General features: G+C 37.1%; 1 protein-coding gene across 2 annotated transcripts in view; it reads left to right on the top strand.

The window, feature by feature from the left end:
* The first annotated feature begins 2596 nt into the window (after window positions 1-2596).
* Window positions 2597-22031, top strand: part of PHC3 (polyhomeotic homolog 3 (Drosophila)) — a 31337-nt gene continuing 11902 nt past the window's right edge. Inside the window, exons 1-10 of one of the 2 annotated variants that reach the window (XM_009333572.1) lie at window positions 2597-2740; window positions 3482-3640; window positions 5072-5149; window positions 6746-6904; window positions 9204-9302; window positions 11955-12195; window positions 13686-14563; window positions 16041-16191; window positions 17256-17509; window positions 18370-18526. In XM_009333572.1, coding sequence (XP_009331847.1) covers window positions 2615-2740; window positions 3482-3640; window positions 5072-5149; window positions 6746-6904; window positions 9204-9302; window positions 11955-12195; window positions 13686-14563; window positions 16041-16191; window positions 17256-17509; window positions 18370-18526 — 2302 coding nt within the window. In that variant the 5' untranslated portion in view covers window positions 2597-2614. The remainder of the gene's footprint in view (window positions 2741-3481; window positions 3641-5071; window positions 5150-6745; window positions 6905-9203; window positions 9303-11954; window positions 12196-13685; window positions 14564-16040; window positions 16192-17255; window positions 17510-18369; window positions 18527-22031) is intronic. The other variant, XM_009333573.1, reaches the window with a different exon arrangement.

The following is a 22031-nucleotide window of genomic DNA, read 5'->3' as shown; positions in this document are numbered from 1 at the left end:
GGGATTAGACTTGGAGGAAATTTTCATTTATTTTCTGTGTTTTGTACCCTTGCAGTTGTAAGGAGAGGTCATGAATGGAAAGAATAAGAATAAACTGTATATGTAAAAAAGAAGAAAAAAAACCGAAACCAAAACCAGCACTATTTTCTAATGCCACTTATGGTTGCAGATTGTCAGCAATGTTCGTTATTACCGTGACATTTACCAAAAGTCAGACTTTCTAAAACATGAGTAGTGACATGCATATCCACTGTGAAGGTAGCTTAACGACAGCAGGTATTGTTTTTAACGTTGTTTTAGATATTCGCTGTGACCAAAAAATATAAAGAGAACAAAACTTCTGAATATTTACATTATGCACAGTGTAATTTGAAATTATGTGGTGTCTCATACTGTTATTACTTGAATAAATACTTATTTTCAATATAGTTTTCTGTTGTGCTTTGTATTTTGGGGTTGCTTAAATGCACAGTGGTTTTTTAAAGTCCGAGTTCAGTGCAATTTCTAAAACTTTGCATTACAGGGGTTCTTTGGAGTTTAAGTTGTTCACAGGCAACATCATTGTATGGTCCTAGTCATACATTTAACAAAATTAATTTTACTATAAGTTAGGAGATTTGCCTTTTTGATTTTGTTGAGTACTTAATGAACTATTTCAGAAGATTATTTTCAATTGTATCTGAGATTTTTTTTTTATAACTAGAAGTGGTCTCTGCATATACAGCGTTGTAAAGTAAATGAAAGCGACACTGTGAAGGCAGTCTGATTTTAAGTCTGTAATGGCTTTTATGCTTTCTGTCATAAAATATCCACCTGCTAAACTGTAATGGATTCTTGGTTTCCTTGCTAAAAACAACCACCCTTTATGTATTTCCTCTTCTCCCTTAAACATTGCACTTCTCACTTAGAGGTTTCTAACAAGTGTCATCTGTTGAAACACTTTACTGTTCCTCAGCCGAGAGGGGGCACGCTGTTTCCGTGTGTTAGTGCTGTGCTGCGTGGTGTTTGTGTTGCGGTAGGACTGAGGGGTGGCATCTCATATCGGCTCTAAGAGAGGTGTTAGAGGAGGACTGGAGATGCACCTCAGTACCAGGCCACGCTGAACAAAAGTTCAGGTGCTCCTTCATGTTTTCGTTGTACATCCGTTGCGGGAACAACTTGGGCAATGACAAAATTATTTTTGAAAATGAGACACTTTCAGCTAAAGGATTAACAGCTCTCATGGGGTGAACTTCTGATGGAATAGCTAGTAGAGTGGGATACATTGCGCGTCTCACTAATAATACATCTAAAACATGGCTGAGAATGAAGGAAATTAAACATCCAGTGTTGTTTTCTTAGGCTAATTTACCTGGTTGCAGGAGACAGGACTTTTTTCAAGGTACTTTTCATTAGCATTATGTGAAATTAATGTAAAGTGGTTTTAGAAGTGATGCTGTTTTTATTGCAATTGAAGTGGTTAACCATGTGTGTTAACTTGTGCTTTAATGTCGGTAGACAAATGGCATCAATAATGCACAACAGATCTGAATTTTTAACGACAAAGCCATATTTTTTTTTTCTTCAGTTCTAATAGTAGGGATCTCTCTTTTAAAGCATGCTTTATTGCCATGAATTTTCTTTGATGGCAAAACATATGCAGATATACAATACAATGATAGGTGTGAGGTCCTTAGGTGACCACATATCTATTAGAAGTGTAGCTATTCCAAGTAATCAGGAGCTATGGCATCATGTGCAGTTCTCTACTTGCAAAGTAGTCATGTTTTGAGAGGTGACGGTAGCAGCCTGATAGCATTGCATTCTGCTTTCAGCTGTGTGAGTTGAAACTCCTAATTACGTTCCTGTTTGATGCAGCATCCAATGGGCGGTTTGTTAAGCACTTGGCAATGCTGCTTTTTTTCTAGGACATTGCAGCTCTCTCAAGGATTATTTTTCTGACCCCTTCTTTATTGTGAGAAAGAAACACATCTTCTCCCAACCTGTTTTTTTTAACATCCTTTTAAAAGCAATAAACAGCAACTGTGCAATTTCCTGTTAATCATAATACTAATACTGAAAAAGAAACTAAAGTAAACACACCTTGTATATTGAGATATGCAATTCATTTCAGTTTTAAAGATGACATTTTGGGAGAGAGACTGTACTCTGCAACAGAGGGAAGTCTCATAAGGCTGGGGAGGAATCAGCAGAGATGCTTAAATAGGTAGTTTCTTCCTTGACTGTTGCTGTATTTTGGGAGGTATTGCTGTAAAAAGTAAAAGCATTTTTCTCTACATCCTTTCCATCTCTTTCCAAATAGAGCATGCCACCAGTGATTTTTGCCAAGAATGTTTTGCTGAATGTACAGAATGGTTAGCCAGCAGTTTCTGTGCTATGCTGTGAAGAAGAGGGATACGGCAGTACTCTTGTGTAGCTTGCTGGAAGCCTTGTGTGTATTCCTAAATTGGTCACCTATTGCTATTCTTGACAGGTCTTAGAAGATTGTAACTGCATCTCTCAACAAATCCCATCAAATAATAGCAAATCCTACAAACTTAGCCGTTTGAAAATTGTCCATTATTCTATCCACTTCTATTTCAATTCTGCCAGGCTGGACGAACACTGCACAGCTATGGAGAATGAACCAAACACAACAACGTGTTCTGCATCTACAACTACTGTCACTACCACCTCCACTTCCCGGACGCAGCTGCCACAAATATCTGTCTACAGCGGCTCTGACAGGCATGCCGTCCAGGTACTGGGCTATGAGATACTCTTTCCTGTACTGTACAGTGCTCTCAAGTACAGGCATTGCACAATACTTTACACAAGATTAACTTTCCATTCTTAATCGCTGTCTTCTTTCTCAGTATCTGACTTACTGGTTTTCAGAAGATATTGTTTACCCGAGGGTGTCAGACCACCTAAGAATAGTGCAGGGTACAGGCCTGCCTCCCAAATAAGGGAGGGGGAAATGCTATGCTAGAAAGCTTGTTTTTTTGGCCATTCCCTAAGGGTATGTATTATTAACATAAGCCTTCACAAAACAAAGCTGTTCGTTTGACCAACATTGACTACTGGGATCTAGAGGTATCTCTGTGTGTAACTGCTTTGGATCCAGCCCCCTCTTGCTGTTCTTTAAATTAGGTCTCCTCGAACTCTGTATGGTCCATTCTGTTGGGTTTGATAACTGAGTCTCTCGTGCTATCCTGATCTTTCAAAAAGCGAAACATTATGTAGGACTCATTGACAAGAACCTAAGAGGCTTGGATGTTGTGTTATGAATGATGCTGTATTGTCAGCTGATTGTCAGGCTTTCCTTGAAAACATGACAATATTTATGTTGACTATGTTCTGTGACTTGGTTGAGAACAGTGATGGAGCAAGTTCAGTATTACATAACTGGTGTGAAAAGAATTTATTTATTTCCTTCAGCATCATGTCAGCATGGTGTGTACTTTGTAATTGTAATTAATTACCTACTGATTCATCACAGGTTATTCAGCAGGCCTTGCATCGTCCTCCTAGCTCAGCTGCTCAGTACCTCCAGCAGATGTATGCAGCCCAACAGCAGCATCTAATGCTGCAGACTGCTGCTTTGCAGCAGCAGCACTTAAGCAGTACCCAATTTCAGAGTCTGGCAACTGTACCACAGGTGAGAGCGAAGATTGCTGAAAAAGAATGGTGTACTACTTTATAGAGTAGGACTACAATTCTAGAGCGTTGTCAAACATAATAACAGCTTAAGTGCCTGAGCTTAATGCCTCACAGTAATTCACTGTTATATTTTAATGACTTTATTATTTTAAATTGTATCTTCCTCCAAACTATTTGGAGGATTTTGTCCAGTGTTATAAGTGCTCCAGTAGGCGACCATTCCATGCTTTATTGCATACATTATAATGCATCATGTAAATCATCAAACAGTAATAAAACAAATATTAAAAATAGACTACTTCAATCTTCATCCCATGATTGTCTCTAAAAGTTGATGGGGAAAGCAATGAATAGCAATGTATCTTAGTGAGATCAAATAAAAATAATGAACATCTGGTATCTGTGTTTTGCCACACATCTGGCTGCATTATAAGTAATGGCAAAATTCAGTTTTAACTCTGAGTGTGGAAATGTAGGAAGTAAATGACATTTCATTTTTGAAGCACAGCTTTTAACATTAGTGAACACTGGAGGAGACCCATTTTGAAAACTCAAGCAGTGAAAAGATTTCCTTTGACCTCAGTTGACCTTGGATTGAGATCTTGTAGAGATAGGTGGTTGTTAATGGTTTTACACATGGAAATGCTAAAACAGAGTTAAAGACTTCAGGGATATAGCTGTTTGTTGTCAGAACTGGGACTGACTCTTCTATGCTCCTCGCTTTTTCTTCCATACTTTTTCCAGTAGATTGTGGTAATATATTGATTTGTCATTTTTTTTGTGACGGATTTGTATGTGCATATACAGTTACCAAGACAGAGCAAAGAAAATCAGCTTGAGGAAGGCTAAGAAGTTTTGGTGTGCAGTCTGTTAATACAGAAATCTAAACCACTGTCCCTGTATTCATCTGAAGGGCTGGAACAGCCTACTGTTATAGACACTAGATGTGCATACATAAATTAACGTTCTAGAATATGAGGGTGTTCTTTACAGCATTTATAAAGTTTGTTTTATTTTTAGAGGATTCTAATCATAATAAAAATTGTGATGTGAGTTTTAATAATGACACTTTTTAATGATGTCACATTTTAAGTTCTGAGCATCATAGGTAGTGAGCGGATCAGTTAGCTCCATCATTAACAGTTTGATAGACTTCACCTCTGATAGTTTTTGTTCAAGTCTTGATCTGCAAGAATCTGAGTGCCTGAAATTGGGTAGGAATTCAAGGCATTTAGCACCTTGCAGGTAGCATTCCGTAGCGCAGAGTGCACTTTGCTGAAAACTAATTCCACTGAGTAAAGCATTTGTACTGTTAACTCAGAGAAAAGGTAATGGTAGAGAGGGATGTTTCTGATGGTTTATGCAATAATATGAACATCACTTAAACACTTTTTGATTTCAATATTTGACACATATTCTTGCTATTTAGGCAAGCCTGTCAGGTGGGAGGCAATGTACTTCCCCCACTGGGAGTGTCACTCAGCAGTCAAGCATGTCGCAGACCTCGGTACGTAATGGAACAAAGCCCTCCATCCATTCTCAACCCCTCTTGGTTATTATAGAACTACGTGGAAAAACAGAAAAGATTTTAGTATTTAAATTTGTGTGGTTAAAATTGGTATTGCAGAAACAGTAAGTAGAAGTATGACAACTCTGTAGTAAGTGTTGGCTGCACTTCCAGCATCCGCCAGTCATCCTGATGCATGCTGCCAGCCGCTATCATTGCTGGCCAGTGTTGGAGGCTTCCCCAGTCCCAGCCCACTCTTGGTGCTCTGAGGGGCAGCTGCTCACTCCACAAGCACTAGTGACTGTTCAGACCGCTGCAGGAGTCACTCCCTGAGCTTTCATCTCTTACATGATTTCTTAGTGGATTCTTCGTATTAGTTTCTTTATTCAGGGCACTATTGTAGGTTAAAATCGTAACTGTGCATCAGTGATTAAAGAGCACCAAATCTAAAGAATCCAAGTCAATGCTCACATATATATATGAAACTGATTAAATGTTTATAGCATTCATTCTTTTATTGATTATCATCTTTTATCATGCATCTTTTATGCACTTTCAATTACTTTATCCATATTCTAGGCATGTGCTCAGGTTTCAGTTATTAGCAGTTCTGTGTTCAGTTCACGCTGTATTTCTTTAAGAGGCATCTTCAAACATGTAATTTGCACAGTCTCTTATGTACAGTTCTACAGTTGTCTTGAGTAGGACTTTGTTAGTCCTACAGACATCCTGCTTTTATTAATCATGCCCTCAAGCTGTTCATGACTTCAGTGCATAGCTTCAGTGATTTAACTGTATATTTTTTTAAGCTCTCATAACATTGCTTTGGCTTACAGTTGTTAGAAGTAAAATCATTCATTCATTAAATTTAGGAGGGAAAGTCTTTCAAGATGTCTGATGTTAAACTAACATAATAATTGGGCTGGGATTTTTCAAGGAAATCTTTTGAGTAATTGATGAAAAAGAGCTGGGCACTTAACTCTGTTAGACTGGTTATTAAAAAAAAAAAAAAGGAAGAAAAACCAAACCAAAAACACAACAGCTTTTGTCTGAGAAGATGCTAAAGAGCAATTGTTCAGGAGCATTTAATATGAAATTCTAGCAAGTTTTAGTTTCCGGTCATTTTTAAATGTGCATATGTAGAATGAGGAATCAAAGTCCATATATGGCAGCACAAGGAGGTGTCCTGATCAGGACGCATAACAAGCATAACAAGATATCAGTCCAGTCAGATAATATAAACATTTAAAGATGCTTAAATATTAAAATTCAGGTGTTTTTCTTAAAATATCGCAAGCTCACACTACATATTCTGTAAATGTATATTTTTGAGGTATATTTTTCAGACTTCATAATATTTTTTTATACTCGTAACTGCTTATTATTATTTACTGCTAAACAGTTGCTTGCAGTTTAAGAATGAAAATGTACAATCTTGCCAGAATCCAGTTTTGTGATGATTGGCCCAATATATTTTTGATATCTTTACAGTTCAGAGATTTCAACTGCCCCTGCTATTTTTGTTAAAGGTTTTCTGGCTTTAGACCCTAGGATGAATGAATTTCCATGACAGAAGCAATATTTTTGTTTCCTTAGATTAACCTCTCCACCTCTCCTACACCTGCACAGATAATAAGCCGTTCACAGACCTCCAACACCACCAGCAGCAGTATTACCCAACAGACTATGTTGCTGGGGAGCACCTCTCCAACCCTGAGTGCAAGCCAGGCTCAAATGTATCTACGAGCTCAAATGGTAAGTTTTGATTACAGTTCTTAAGCTTGGTTTTGGTCTGTCCCTGTTGTCTCCACCCCCCCAAAAAAACCCCCCAAACTACCACCTTAACCATTTCAGGTTTTATTTTGTTTCTATAAATTATTTATAAATATTTTTCTTTCGTTTCAGATAGCATTGAGAATTTAGTCACTAATTTGTGAATACATATCTTCTGAAACACTGTAGACATCAGAAGTAAAAGAATTGCTGTAGCTTAGTTCTCTGGTGAAGTTTGCTCAAGAGTTTTTAGCCTGGTCGTACTACAATTATTAAATTGATCAAACATGGGAAAAATGGAAAAAGAGCACCTGTCATTTCTGGCTATGTAGAAGGGAATACTGGAGTCTGTCTATATCCAATGCACTGGTAACATTCAGAGTTCCGACTCAATTAAAATTTACTTCTATTAACTAAGATTGTTCTTTGCATTATTGTCTCTAGAATTCAAGTTAGATATATAGCTTTCATTCTCTTTGGATTCATGTAAAACTCATTAGATTCTTGCAGTTTCCTGTCAATATGGCATTTCTATTTCCTAGTGGGCAACTCGGAAAAATCTGTTTAGTGATTTTTTATTTTTTTTTATTTAATACTTTCTCTAGCGAGTTTCATATGAATTGAACCTTACAATCTGTGTGGGATTTCATAGAAATTACTGAAGTTGTATATGAATCCTCAGGTACCGATCAGCACTTGGTAAAGGCCAAAGACACTATTATGGCTTGTGTAAGTTGATGACCAGAGCATTCTAGAGTATTATGTTCAACTATATGAAGCAGGAAGAATCACTGTTATGCTACACTGAGATTCAGAGCCAGAGGTCCATGAGTGCAGTGGTATATAAAATTAGATGCAGGCATGAGTTCTTGCAGGAATTGCACCTATGAAGTATGTTTGGGAAAAGTCATCCTTTGTTCTTTTTCTGAGATTTTTCTTAGGCATGCACAGCAATGCTGTTACGCTGTGTTGAGTTTTTTCTTTGGCTATTGTTTTCCTACATGTTTATTGAAAAAGTAGTATAACTTGAAGATAAGGATTTAAAGATCAAACACCTGTTCATCCATTTGCCAGTGAAAGGATTTCTTGAGTCTCTGGTTTGTAAGAAAAGCTAGACGCTGAATGCACTTAGTACTATTTAACAGAACAGGAATTATGAATTCATTTCATGTCACTGCCTTTCAATATGCATTAACAACTTAGTAGCTGAAGCAATATGAGGATGACATTGCTGGTTTTTGTAGCAGCAATCTCTCTCAATGATTATTGATACAGTTTTCCTATTCATTGACACTAAATTTTCATCCAGACTCTCAATGTCAAAACCCATGTTTATTTGAATAACTGCTTTACACCCCGGTTTCAAGAGAGAAATTTACCCTATTAGTTTCTGTTTAGAGTGGTATTGCAAGATCATTTTGCTAGCCTCAGTAGTTCGAACATCATACCTGTCCTTCAGTGTTTCCAGCTAACATACTAAAAGTCACGTATCTTTCTTCATCACCAAGACCTTTCATTTTCTGTAAAAAGGTCAACTCTTATCTCTAGCTAGCTCATAACAGCTTCATGACCAGTTCAACAGCTTCATGAACAGTTCAGTTCCAGATAAAAACCTTCATGTTTTCTTCTTAGCTGCTCCTTGCAGTTGAGCGCTCTCTAAAAATATGGAAGACTAACTAATGGTCTCTCTTCAAAGCCTCCCATAAAGCTTGTCTTTGCTATATTGCCTATAAAGAAATTAATGATCGTTAGGTATGCTGGTATTCTGAAGCTAGTAATTTCAGGTTGGTTGTATGATACCTGTTCTTGCTATGAAACTTAATTAACATAGTTAAAGTTCATATAAAAACTCTGCTTGTTAAATAACATTTTGACAGATTGGAAGATCTAAGTTCTCTTTCTTTAATATAGTAGATATTGGGCTGCTCTCTTGACATTTTTTGCCTTTGTGTCACTCATTTGTAATATTGGAGGGAAAGTCCTCTTTAAAATGTTTGTATGAAAGATGATAGGTGTGTGTATATATATGAAAGATTTTTCTTAATATGTAGAACAAATATTTTACATTATTATATTTATTTTACATTGTCTTTTAGTTTTATTTACTTAAACTATCATGATAAATTGTTCTTTGAGTAAGTTCATCTAAAAGTAAAAAAGTAAATCTTAGAAGCTGTACATCACTACATGTAAGTTATGTATCTCTCTTTAAAATATTGCATTTCTTTCACATATTTTTAAAGTTTCAGTCTGTTACCAGATATTTTTTCTTGCTTAACAGCTTATTTTTACTCCTGCAACCACTGTGGCTGCTGTCCAGTCTGACATTCCCGTTGTCTCATCATCTTCCTCATCTTCCTGTCAGTCTGCAGCTACTCAGGTGAGCTTGCGTAAATCTATTAAAGGTATGTCCAGTAGGGTGGGCCAAAACTGAAAAGTAAGGAAACATTGTGCTTAAATTTACTTGCTTATAAAAACTACTGATGGGTACTGGTTATGTACAGCTTCAGTGTCTTCTGTTTGCCATCATCACACATTTAGAGGTGATCATGTTATATGTAAAATTTGGATCCTGGATATATTTTAGGTCTTTGTAATTAGCTCTCATCTTTATTACCTTGAATAGCTTCATGTTATCAGCTGAACTTGTATCACCTTTTCACTGCTCAACATATTTGTATAACATCTGGAAAAAATATACGGCGTAGCACAGATCGCTACAGAACATATTAGTCACAGTCTTCCGCTGTGAAAAGTGAACATTTATCTACCAAGTTTATTCTCTCATGAGAGATCTTCTCTTCTATCGTAGTAGTTTCTTTAAAAGTCTTTGATAAACGGACCTTGTTTAGCAACCTTTTAGAAATCCAAGTAAATTATACCAGTTGAATGTTCTCTGACCTTATGTTTGTTTACCCCTTCAGAAGATTCTAATAGATTTGAAGACCTTAAAGATGTGTCACTGTTCTGAGATAATGGTAAATCATTGAAGCTTGCCTTCCCTTTGCTTTTCCAGTAGGTATGTGAGGTGGGCAGAGCTTGCTGGAATCCAACTGTGTGTTTATGAAGGATGTTGTTCAGCAAGCTCACAATGTTAAGTTCATCAGTTGAGCCTTCGTTGAAAAGACAGACTGCTCTTTCAGTCTTGGGAGTTATCATGCCTCATTAGCCTTTATCAGAGCTGCCTCTCTTTCCTCCAGGTTCTGCAGATCAAGTTTGAAAGTGCGGAGAGGTTACTGGATGGGGTAGCAGCTCTTTTTGCATTTGTATCTTTGTCTTTTGCGTTCAAGGTAGAGATGTCAATAGAGCGTATCACTTTATAGTCTTGGTCCTTCTGTACTGCAGGGTTTAGAGGTCCACCTTGCACAAGTCTGCCCAGCTGTGCAACTTCCTGAGACATCATTGCAGAGGGACAATAGAATCTCACCCCAGACGATAGGGCATTATTCAGTCAGATGAGCTGCTGTGGTGACCCTGCCAAACTTGAGCCGTTCCTCTCCCCTCTCAATGTTCAGTACTGCCCTATTGCCAGATGTTGTTAACCTTGGTTGTCTGGTAGTTTCTATAGCAGCAATGACATTGCAAAGATCCAGTTTCATCCATAGTCAGTGAGGCAATGGAAAAGCTTTAACACTGGTACACTTTATTTTTCTTACCTTGTGATAAATATGTCCTTAGGTTTCAGTCAGCTGGGTTTAGAGAAATGTCTTTGTTTACCGTGTAAGCAAACCTGAGCAAGCAGGCAATGCCAGTTAGTAAGAAAAAAATGCATTTGGTTATATATGTAGGTGTGTATATTACACTTAGCCAAGATGTTTGTGAAGGTACAGTATAGTGATCTCACAGTATTGTCTTCCATGTAGAAATATCAGAGAAACTCAGAAATTCATCAGTGATTAGCAGTGTCTTCAGTGTCTCACCTAACGTGGCCCATTAGGTAAACTGACATTTCTCTCCTACTTACTCTTCTTCCCTTCTGCTTTCATACTTTTTTCTTTTCATTTGTGTCCCCCTCATGTATAACCTGGACATCTCAGATTAGTTACCTTATCTATTAAGGTGTGCTGAAGGTTGATTTGTACTCACAGAGATAGGATTGCAGTAAACGCCTCATGCATGCCAATAAGGAAACAAATACTGTTGTCTTCAGAACAGGATTCAGATGCATCCTGTGGTAACACACTGAACGCTGAGAAGTAAAATGTCAACTAGCTGTTCATTACACAAGTACTAACTGTTGAATGAGGAAGGGATTATGTAATCAAAATAGCAGATGGTGATAATAATTAGTCCTCTTTTTCATGTAAAGTATGATGTAAATTAGTGCTACGAGGGTAGTTTTATCCTTGAAAATAAAATTCTAGCTCAGCATGTAGGATTGGAAAGCTGGGATCATTCTGCCTGGAATCTTGCTGTGGTATAACAGACATTAGTGAAAGTAGTCACTAACTGATTTACATTTCAGAAGGGAAACCTTTTGTTTCATGTGTTACTGGAGGTGTCATGATGAAAAGGTACATTAATATAGCCGTAGAAATAAAGGGCATGTGTTTGTTAAGACATGGATAACGTACAGCAGATTCTGGTCCCATTGACTACCCAAGGCTCTGGTTTATGTTAGTCTCTGCAAACATACTTACAGACCACTGCACTTCTGCAGTGTCTGTATAAAAATAAAATTGCATTTGCTTAAGATGCTTTGTGTCATTCACTTTGAAGGCACAATAAAAAAGAAACAATGCAAGTTTTAATTCAAATTAATGTAATGAACAATTTCCATTTCTTTTAAAAGTTCAATAAGAGAAAACTTTCCTGTATTTTCTTTATCACTGAAGTAATTCAAGATCACTATTCTTCTCTAAATTTTGTGGCTTAAAAGATACTTTGATATGCAGATTTTTAACTTCTCAGGTATTTTGATCACATGGGATGAGAAGCATTACGTAACTTTTTTTTTTTTGCTATTTTTGCCTGGTGTTTGTCATAGATGTTTATATGGTTTGGGATTTTTCTCATTTTGCTCATTTCCCAGGTTCAGAACTTGACATTGCGCAGTCAGAAGTTGGGTGTATTGTCAAGTTCACAGAATGGCCCACCAAAGAGCAGCAGTCAAACTCAGTCATTGTCTCTGTGCCCTAATAAACCTGTAACCAGTTCCAAGGGCAGCCAACCAGATCCATCAGAAAGCAATAGAAAAGGCGAAAGCCCAACTCCAGAGTGTCGGAGTACACCAGTCACACGGACATCAAGCATACATCACTTAATAACACCAGGTAGGATGAAAATGGAGCTATAAGAAAGTTATTTTAATTAAAGTTAATCTGTATGTTATGGTTCTGTCAGAGTCCAATGTTCTTTTAGATATTCCACATGAAGAGAGTTTGATTTTAATAGTAAATTTACTTATTTGTTGATAGTGGATGTTACACAGGATTTTGATTTAGCAGAGTGATAACAGCAATGTTCTTAAGTCACAATACAAGCACAATATAGCAATTGCAATACACAGTTGAATCACAGTTCAAACATGATTCTCATTACTGGTCTCTCTGTATGCTCATTGTCAGGACATGTCATCCCCAATCTCTGGGAAGCAGTATGTAGGCTGAAACCATCTCAAGCCTCTTGCTCTCATCAAAATCTATTTTGTTGGTTCTTTTTTTTTTTCCCTCTGTCTTCTCTGTGTCATCAGAATGTTGTTATGTCAAGTACTTTTATAAATCCATAGGTAATAGTGCCCCAGAATCTTGGTATTTTGTATTAAGAGAGAAATCAAAATAAGCATGCAGTTGGCTAGATAGCATTTACATTGCATGCAATGTATTTGCATTTTAGCTTCCTTATTTTGAAAGAGTAAGGATAGTCTAGACAATTGGTCTGAATTCTGTGGAATTTAGCTTGGCTTAATGGCAGCTTTTGGAGATGGACTAAGACTGCAAGGCAGACATTCTTGAGGTGTTGAGCCCTGATGCTCTTAGAACTCACTTCTGTAAGGAAAAAAATCCATCTTCACTAGCAAAATAAATAATAAAAAAGACAACATAAATGAGTAGTTTCTCAAGTGGAAAAGACAAAGCAAGAGGTTTGCATGTGGAGGAAAATGTGTGCGTGTGCTGTAAGGAATTACTAGTGAGTCACTGGTTCACTTAAAGGTGATGTGATATCTCGGGAAGCTGCACTATTTTTAGATTCGTACCTTTCAGTTTGTGTGTTCAAGTTCAGGCAAATACTTTGAAAAGTTTTAATTCATACTGAACTCTTGGAATTTTGTTTAGTCTCTTAAAATTTTATTACCTAAACTTTAACTTAGCAGTTACCAACAAATCCTGATGATTGTGACATGCTTATCTCTTCCATTCCAGTCTGTTTCAAAGCAAAGGTTAAATCCATTGAAAATTGCATTAAATTCTTAAATAAGCGAAGGCTGGATCAGCAATAATCTTAGAACTAGCACCAAAAAGATAAGTTTAGATTCTTTCATATAGAGAGTACATATATGTGTGCATATATGTAAAAAGCATGGCTATGTTCCTTTATTCATTGCTGCATTTTGCTTTGGAAATTGATATATTCCCCTAATAAATTGTTCTTGTGTACTATATGCTGTCAAAGAAGATATTTCTAAACATAGATCCGAAGGGTTCAAAAAGTTGTGCTGGTCTTACTTTAAAGTAAAAACTTCCTTTCTTTTAATATTTTTATAATGTTCTCTGGACTTAAAGAAATAAATACTAATTGTCACTTTTTTTCCCCCCCCTCACAGCTTCATATTCTCCATTGCAACCTCATTCTCTAGTAAAACATCAGCCCATCCCACTTCATTCACCACCTCCAAAGATTTCCCATCATCAGCTGATACTGCAACAGCAGCAGCAGGTCCAGCCAATTGCACTTCAGACTCCTTCGGGTCAGGAACCCCCTCCATCACAGCACTGTCTACCACTCCCAAGCCATGGTCTTCCTCCAGGTCCCAGCAGTGTCCAGTCTCATTGCTCACCTATTCACATCCATCCTCCACCTCTAACACTATCTCCTACTCCATCTCAGTCAGCTCAGCAGTCTGTAGTGGTATCCCCTCCACCTTCTCACTCCCCTAGTCAATCACCCACAATAATTATTCACCCTCAAGCACTTATTCAGTCACAGGCAAACTCCCTTGTGCCAACAGCTCTTCAGCCAGAGCAGACTGCTCCTCAGCAAACTACTACCAATCCAGTTCGACCAATTGCACAGCCACTTAACCTTCCATCGCATCTTCCACTTCCGTCTTCCCCCACTGTACATATAGGGTCAGTAGATCAGCCCAGCTTAGTTTCCCCAGGCCAACAGATCGTGTCTTCGACACCACACCAGCAATATTCAGCCTTGCAGTCCACACCTATCCCTCTTGCAGCTCCTCCTCAGCTGTCAACATCTTCAACCCAGATTCAACAACTGCCGTTGCAGTCTGTGCAGTCTTTACAAGTGCAGCCTGAAATTCTGTCCCAGGGCCAGGTTTTGGTTCAAAACACTTTGGTTTCTGAGGAAGAACTTCCTGCTGCAGAAGCTTTGGTCCAGCTGCCATTTCAAACTCTTCCACCCCCACAGACTGTTGCAGTAAATCTTCAGGTGCAGCCGTCAGTACCAATTGAAACTCCAGTGGTAAGTGGTAATATTGCAGTCCTTTATTCTTTATCCTTGGCTTCTCTAAAGAGCTGTAAATCTGGCCCGTTGACTTCAGAGGGAGCTAAACCAGGTGCTAAACAGAGTGCCAGAAGAAACCTGTTGATTACAGAAATGAGTTTTAAGAAAACAATAGACATTTTCGTCTGATGTTTTTGGGGGGCTTTTTGTAACGGATCATCAGTCAAGACTATCAACCAAGAATCATGGAAGTGCAACTTCTTGACCTAAAATCTTACCTCTTAATGAAATTGCAGCATATCTAAAGTTAAAAAAGCAAGTAAATATATGTAAACACTTATGTCAAAATGAATTTTGATAAATATACCATACGGACTGTAAGCTTTTACCTCTTTATGTTAATACAAATATAATATAGGCAATCGAAATTTTGAGTAGGAGAATCATCTCTATACTAGGTGCAAAGGTCTATAGCAGATTATTAAGATAATAGAGTTCTGGATAACTAATTTTGTACTAACATTGAAAAGATCCTCTTCATAAAAGAATAGGGGAATTTTTGATTCTTGATGTTCCCTATCACTGCCATTTAATTTAATTCAATGTTAGTCTCAGACTTCTGCAGTTTGTAACTGAAGGTTTCAGATTCACTCACACTGAACTAAAATTGTGTACAGTGAAATATCAGTGAAATAAAATGATATGTAAATAATGCTGACATTTAAGATGGCATTGCTAGGCTCTAGTGGTAACATGCTAAGGAGATTAATATGAGCAAAAGAATCAACAGCTCTTGTAGGCTTTTTTCAGGCTACCAATGGGTTAAGGAAGAAGGTGTGCTGTTTATTTTTGATTTATATTAAGAGGTTAATGATAATCTCCACTCTCTGATATTTCATGTAGAAATTTGGCAAAAGAGTAGAAGCCAGGTTTGCTTCTGACAAGGTGGTGTTTTACCTCCTAATCTGCTAAACTGGCTGTCAGGAATTCATTTAAATTTACTTTAATAGTTTTGAGGAAAATACCTTATAATCTCTTACAACCACTCATGCTTGATAGTTTTGGTGTACTCTTCTGAAATATTCAGTTTGATTACACTGCTGTACAAGATAGAGAACAATTTTCAGACTTGTCATTATGTTACAAGGCTTGTATTTTGCAGAAGTGTTTAAATAGCTACAAGTGTGTGTGTGAATAACAATACAGTAAACTATAAAGATAAGACATTGGAGAAAGTCAAGTTCTCTGGTCTGTTTGATAGGAGAACTGTGCCTCTTTATATTTTGCTATTTGTAACAAAATACTTTAATTTTGCTCTCAAAGACATTGTGATGTCCCCAGAGTTCATTGTTTTCTATGCAGTTTGGAAACTAGTATTTTATTAGATTAGCATATTTTAACTGGTAATTTATTTTAAAAACTGTATTTATGCAACTCTTTCAAGGTATTAAGATAGAATGGAAATCTCTCTAAAGCAATAGTTTGTTGGATGCAGATTTACCAAGTGGAGAATGTATGTGAAGAAGAGATGCCCGAGGAATCAGATTGTGTCCATATGGCTAGAACACCTACGCCACCCACTTTGTCTCCACCAGCCATAACCTTGGGGAATGGAGAGGCACTTAATTCAGAAGACCCTTTGTCAGGTGAGAACAAACGTCAAACTAAGGTAGTTGTTCTGCTTAGAAGCTTCTACTAGTTATTGATGTTTTAAAATAAAAATCTATGATTGTGATCTTTTTTATAATCTAGTGGTATCATTTTTTAAGTAAAAGAAACTATGAAATATATTAGAAATCTATGTGATAGAACAAATTATTCATTCCCAAAGGTGTCTTATATATGTATTTGGATAACACGTAGCATGGAAAAAGCTTATTTGAGCTCTTCAGCATATACTTTTATACTAAAATCTTAACAGGAGTGTCGATCTTCAGTTAATCTTTAAGTTATAGCTGTGTGATATGGGCAAGATATGCTGACTGATCTGGAGTGAGGATTGGTTTTGCAGAATTAGAGTCAGCAATCAGAAGTTGCTGTTGGAATGGTTGACTACATTGTATGATTCTTTTTGACACCATTTTTTATATACCACAGTAAGGAGCTCTTCTAATGCAAAAGCTACCAATGAAAATTTTTCTTCAGTGAATTGTAAGGTATACATGCCTGTATCAATTGTGGTCCTGCAAACTAATGTAACTTCCCCGATGTGCTAAATATACAAATATATACTCTCAATATATAGTATAGTGTGTATACATATAACTGGGTGCTTAGTGGTGCTTAGCGGCTTGATGTTGTATATACTTGTGACCCTGCAGGTTACTGAGGCTCAAAGCATCCCTGAAAATAAATTCTCTCTTTAGCAATACCTCAGCTGCTCAGTCTTGAGAATCCAATGTTTGAAAATACTGGTTTCTGCTTTTGACTTACAATTTGTGATTTGTATGGGTAATTAATGGCCAATATGCTTATAGGTAGTAGGTACTGAGTAAAGGAAAATGTTTACATGAGAACTGTTCGTTTGTGGAATAGTCTGTCAAGGAAAACGCTCTTGTTTTGAAGGTAAAATCTATAAACCATAGGGAAAGCCTGTGTTACAGGATAATGGGTGCAGAGATGGGTGTGTTTATCATCTCTTATTTCTAGAATTCTGAGCCAATGGCTGGCTGTAAGTGATAAAAACATAACACTTTGTTATTTTTTTCAGAACATGGGGGACTACCTTCAGTGACATCATCAGTCAGTGCCTCAGTAATTAAATCTCCATCTGATCCTTCACATGCCTCTATTCCACCACCACCTCTTTTGCTTCCAGCAGCAACAACAAGGAGCAACAGCACATCAATGCCCAATAGCATTCCTAGCCTAGAAAATAAACCTCCACAGGCAATTGTTAAACCACAGATCCTGACCCATGTTATTGAAGGCTTTGTGATTCAGGAGGGATTAGAGCCGTTCCCTGTAAGCCTAAAAGTTGCTATGAATTTTTTACTACTAATTTTTGAAAAAAAAAACAAACCCTATTTTTAAGGATGTTATTTGTGGTTAGTAGCTATTTAGATCTTGAATCATTTTTCAAATGTTGGTTTTGACTTTTTTCCCACTGATTGGTAACCTGTTTCTTACAGCATTCAGCATACTTGTATACTGTTTGTATTGTCTTACGTATATAATCGGAATTCATGCTACTGTTTGGCTTGCCAGTATCACTGGATGACAAGGTACTAAATGAAAACAGACACAGTTGAGTAGATAGGCTATATCTGGAGATAACTACAGAGAGTCATTTTAGGCTACCATTTGCAATAACTTTGTTTTACATTTGTCTGTCTCCTAGATACCTCAATTTAAGTGATACCTTAATTTAAACCTCTGAGATGAGTCCGTGTCAAAATTCTAAAATGTTAAAATTTTGTTGTTTAAAGCACTGGCAAGCCCCTTACTGAGCTTGGTGTGATTAGTACTGTGTCTGGTAAGAATTGCTGTTGAAAATTTTAAATCCACAAATGGACAGTTTAAAACCTATGAGCCTACCTTATTAACTAATTTAATGTGTCTCTCATTTTCCCATTCCTTCATTTCTCTAGATAGAATGTGTTTCTTCCTTTGTTAAATGTAATTGCAAACTCTGCAGAGCAGGAGTGGATCTTTGTATTTGTTTGAGAAATGGTATTTAGAGCTTTGGTACTATATAATAATGATTCATTGATACGGAATAGAAACTGTGATTCTAGTCTCCGTTACAACTGCTAAGTTGCAAATACTATTTTCAGTTACTCATTTTTCAGTTAATCACTGTTGCTTTGCTTTTATTGCAATAGGTAAATCGTTCATCTTTGCTGGTAGAACAGCCTGCAGAGAAAAGATTGCTAGTGGAGGGTCAAATCATGAGTGTTGTGTGTGTTGAATCAGACTTGCAGAATACAAAACATGCAGACAACTCGTCGGACACAGAGATAGAGGATATGATTGCAGAAGGTTTGTAGTTTTTGTTTAAATATCCATTTTTTTTCCCTTCAGTTCTGTATGTATTACAGAATCCCATCCTGTCTGTACTTCTGGAATCTTTCTCCAGTCTTTACGCTATCTCTAATAAAAACATTTGAAAATAGTTTCTTACTAGCTACACATCATAACGGCAGTTGCTGTAGATGGACACAAATGTCAGGAAACTATGCACTTGTCCTGCTTAGAATACAGTGGTCTCTGGCACAACTCATGAGCTAAACTGAGTTCCCCATGCAGTATCTGACATAATCATCATCATGGATTTTTTAGAACTCAGCAGTCGACTATTTGGGATGTGTTACACCACTATTACTGTTCAAGCCCAAATGAGTGTTATGAAATGGAAATTAAACCACGGCCTGGCCCAGAAAAGCCAAGTTATTCTTTAACTCACATTTTTGTATAAATTCATCCAGGATTTGAAAGTCCAGAATCTGTCAGCCACCTCTGGATATTCTCTTCCACAGCTTGAGCAATTGCACAGGAGCTGTTTCTGGTGATCTGTTTAAATTTGCCTTACTGCAACTCTTAGTTTCATTATCTTAAAATAGTTCTTTTCCCTCTTTCATATCAAAACTGTAGTGAGCAGGGTAAGAAGGGACAAATGCAGTGCCTGCTACTGCCACAGGTCTACACTGGGGAAGTGGCTGGAAGAAGTCAGGACAGCATGTCCTGAGCAGTAGCAAGTGTCACCATAGCTGTGCTTCAGCTGCTTCCCACTCCAGGCATTATAAATTGTCACTTAATTAAAACAGTCCATTCCCCTGATCTTTTCTCACAGGAACTTTCAAGATAGCAACACCAATGGCAGTTTGTTAGTTACTGTGGTTTCTGCCTTGGTGAATGGTACTGAAGTGCAATAGGGAAATTGGCTGCATCCATTGTGTATCTCAGCAAACAAATTAGCTCAAAATTCAGTCTTTTAGATTGTTAGATTCTGGTACATTATTTTTTACCACAATGATTTATATCTGTTACTGCTTATAAATGTATTGGGTCAGACCCAAGTCAAGGACCGCAGACAAGGTAAAAAGCTTGCTTTAGAAAGCATTCTGAATTCAAGAAGAGTATTTGTTGCTAGTGAAGTCAAATAAACGTGGTTGGAATTTTTACTTAAGGCTGATTGACCTTACCGCTCAGGCATTGTGTATCTCAGCTTAAAATTAAGAGTATATTTTTACTTGTAGCACTGATTTTTAGTAGGAGCTGGTTTAGCTTGGAAGCATATCACTGAAAGGAAATATTGATGGGTTGCAGTCCTCCTACATGTTGATATAACATCTGTGCAAAGAAGTCAGAAACTGGAAACAGTGTCTGAAAATGAAACATAAACCAGGATTTCCTAAATTATGGCTGATTATATGATGCATTTCCTAGTATATCTCAGTATACTCCAGAGCCCTTCTTCATTTTTACAGTAACAGCCTAGTTTAGGCAGTAGCAAATACTTGAAGTGCTTTGCTTTGTAACTGTAACTTTCTTTTGATTATGTTGTAATTGTCTACATAGAAAAATGAAGAAACAATTTTTAGAGTCTATTTTTTAAATATATTACACAATACTCTACTGTAAAATAATTTGAGGCCCAAACCTTATTCTTCACAAACCTTCACATAGGCATGGCAGACTAAATTTCAGAAGGCAAGCATCTGGCATATTAATAGTGAAGGGTTACAGTGTGACTGGAAGTTTTCTAAACCTTTGTTTCATTTAATTTAAAATTGCTGTTATTTTTTTGGTATTGTCTCCCAGTGAGGGCTTCCATTTAACCAGTTCTTTGAGAGGGAAGTCCAGTGAACATGAAAGCATCGAGCACAAGAGGGTTTAAAAAAAGAGTCATCTGGTAAATTGACTTGTTTGACATTTTTTGGTTATTTTACAGCTCAATGGAGTTATACTACTTTTTTACACGTAAAATGAGACTTGTAAATCTCTTCGCTCATGTCTGTGCTTAGTAAATTGCTATTAAATAACTATTGCCTTCTTGATCAAGAGTAGAGCTTTTTTCTTTTAATACCTTGTTTCACCCAATATATTTCAAACAAAAGAAAGTTTTTGCTGTCTGGTGTATCTTCTAGAATATTTGAAGCTTTGTTTACAATAGTTATTTTGTCCTTAATTTTTCAGTAGATCTTAATTCAGTTTTCAATGGCATTCCCTAAGAACTTTTCAGTATTAACACTATGTTGTTTCTCAGATTTCAAACAGCTTGTCTGTTGTTTTATGGAATTATTCAAACATTCATGTTTTTGTTTTTAGTTATTGTTCCTGACAGCTGGTGTTAGGTTTATGTACACAATTTGCAACTACTCATTAGATGAGCTAGTAGGAAACATACAGCATTGAGACATATCCGCATATGCAGAAGTTGAGCAAAAGAGATTTTCTGATACTAAACCAGGGTATGATTGCATGTATGGTAGAAACACTTAATATGCAAAAGAAAAGGCTCTTAGCATCAATTTTCGCTTCACTTTGTTGTCACCTTTTTCCACATGGCATGACCTGGATTGGGAGTGAGGGTCTTTTGCTTTTTAGAGATTGAGTGATTTATTTGAAGGATGCATCTCTGGTATTTAACTTCAGTTGCAAGGCTGGTCAGATTTGGTATGTTTCCAATTTCCAGTTTTTACTTCCTGTGTGATCAACTTGGTTAGCTGGAGACTTGCAACGTGATAATTTTCAGTCTGACACTGCCGGAGGATTTGTTGACTTCAGTTATGTCTTTGAGTCCTGATACATCAGATACGTTACTCAAATACCCTTTTCGGTATTTTCAGCTCTTTGCTGCACCTAGTGCTTTTTTGTTACCTTGTCAGTATGATAGCGTTAGCAAGCAGTTTAGTGAGTTAACATCGCTATAACAGACTCTTACAAATTCATAGTTAAAATCTTTCAATTAAACTTCGATACCTGCATTTGCATTAGCTGGCATCAGAGCTTAACAGAGAGTTCAGAACAAAAAGCTAGTTTGCAATTTTTGCAACTAATTATGTAAAATTATAAGTACGAAAGCGGAAGGTGAATAGCAAGAGGCAAAGTATATGAAACAGTGACTCAGGTGTATTAGAAATGTGGGAGAAATGTGTGTTTAGACCTCTGAATTTTTGAACAATGTATTTTGTCCGTGATTGCAGCCATGTGGCATGCAGTTCTTAACCTGAATGAGCACAAAAGCTTACATTTCAGTTTGTGCCAGCTTCACTCCTTCAGTCCTTATCATGCATTTCACAGATGATGCGTGGGGATGAGGGCTGGGTTTTTTTCCATGCCGGAAGTCAAGTTGGTTTTCAGATATGGTGGCATTATTCTAAACTATGTACAAACCATGCTATACGCATGAAATACACTTCCAGCAGAAGAGAGCACAGACATTCAGCATGTGATGTGTATGCTGCCTTGTTGCCTTGTACTGCCTTCTTTTGGGCTTTTCTACTTTTTCTTTCACTGATGCTTCTCTCAGCTGGTGTTTTGC

This window comes from Pygoscelis adeliae, unplaced genomic scaffold (genome assembly GCF_000699105.1).
Source record: "Pygoscelis adeliae isolate BGI_AS28 unplaced genomic scaffold, ASM69910v1 Scaffold220, whole genome shotgun sequence".
In the NCBI taxonomy this organism is placed as follows: domain Eukaryota; kingdom Metazoa; phylum Chordata; class Aves; order Sphenisciformes; family Spheniscidae; genus Pygoscelis; species Pygoscelis adeliae.
This window is presented reverse-complemented; position numbering and strand designations above follow the sequence as displayed.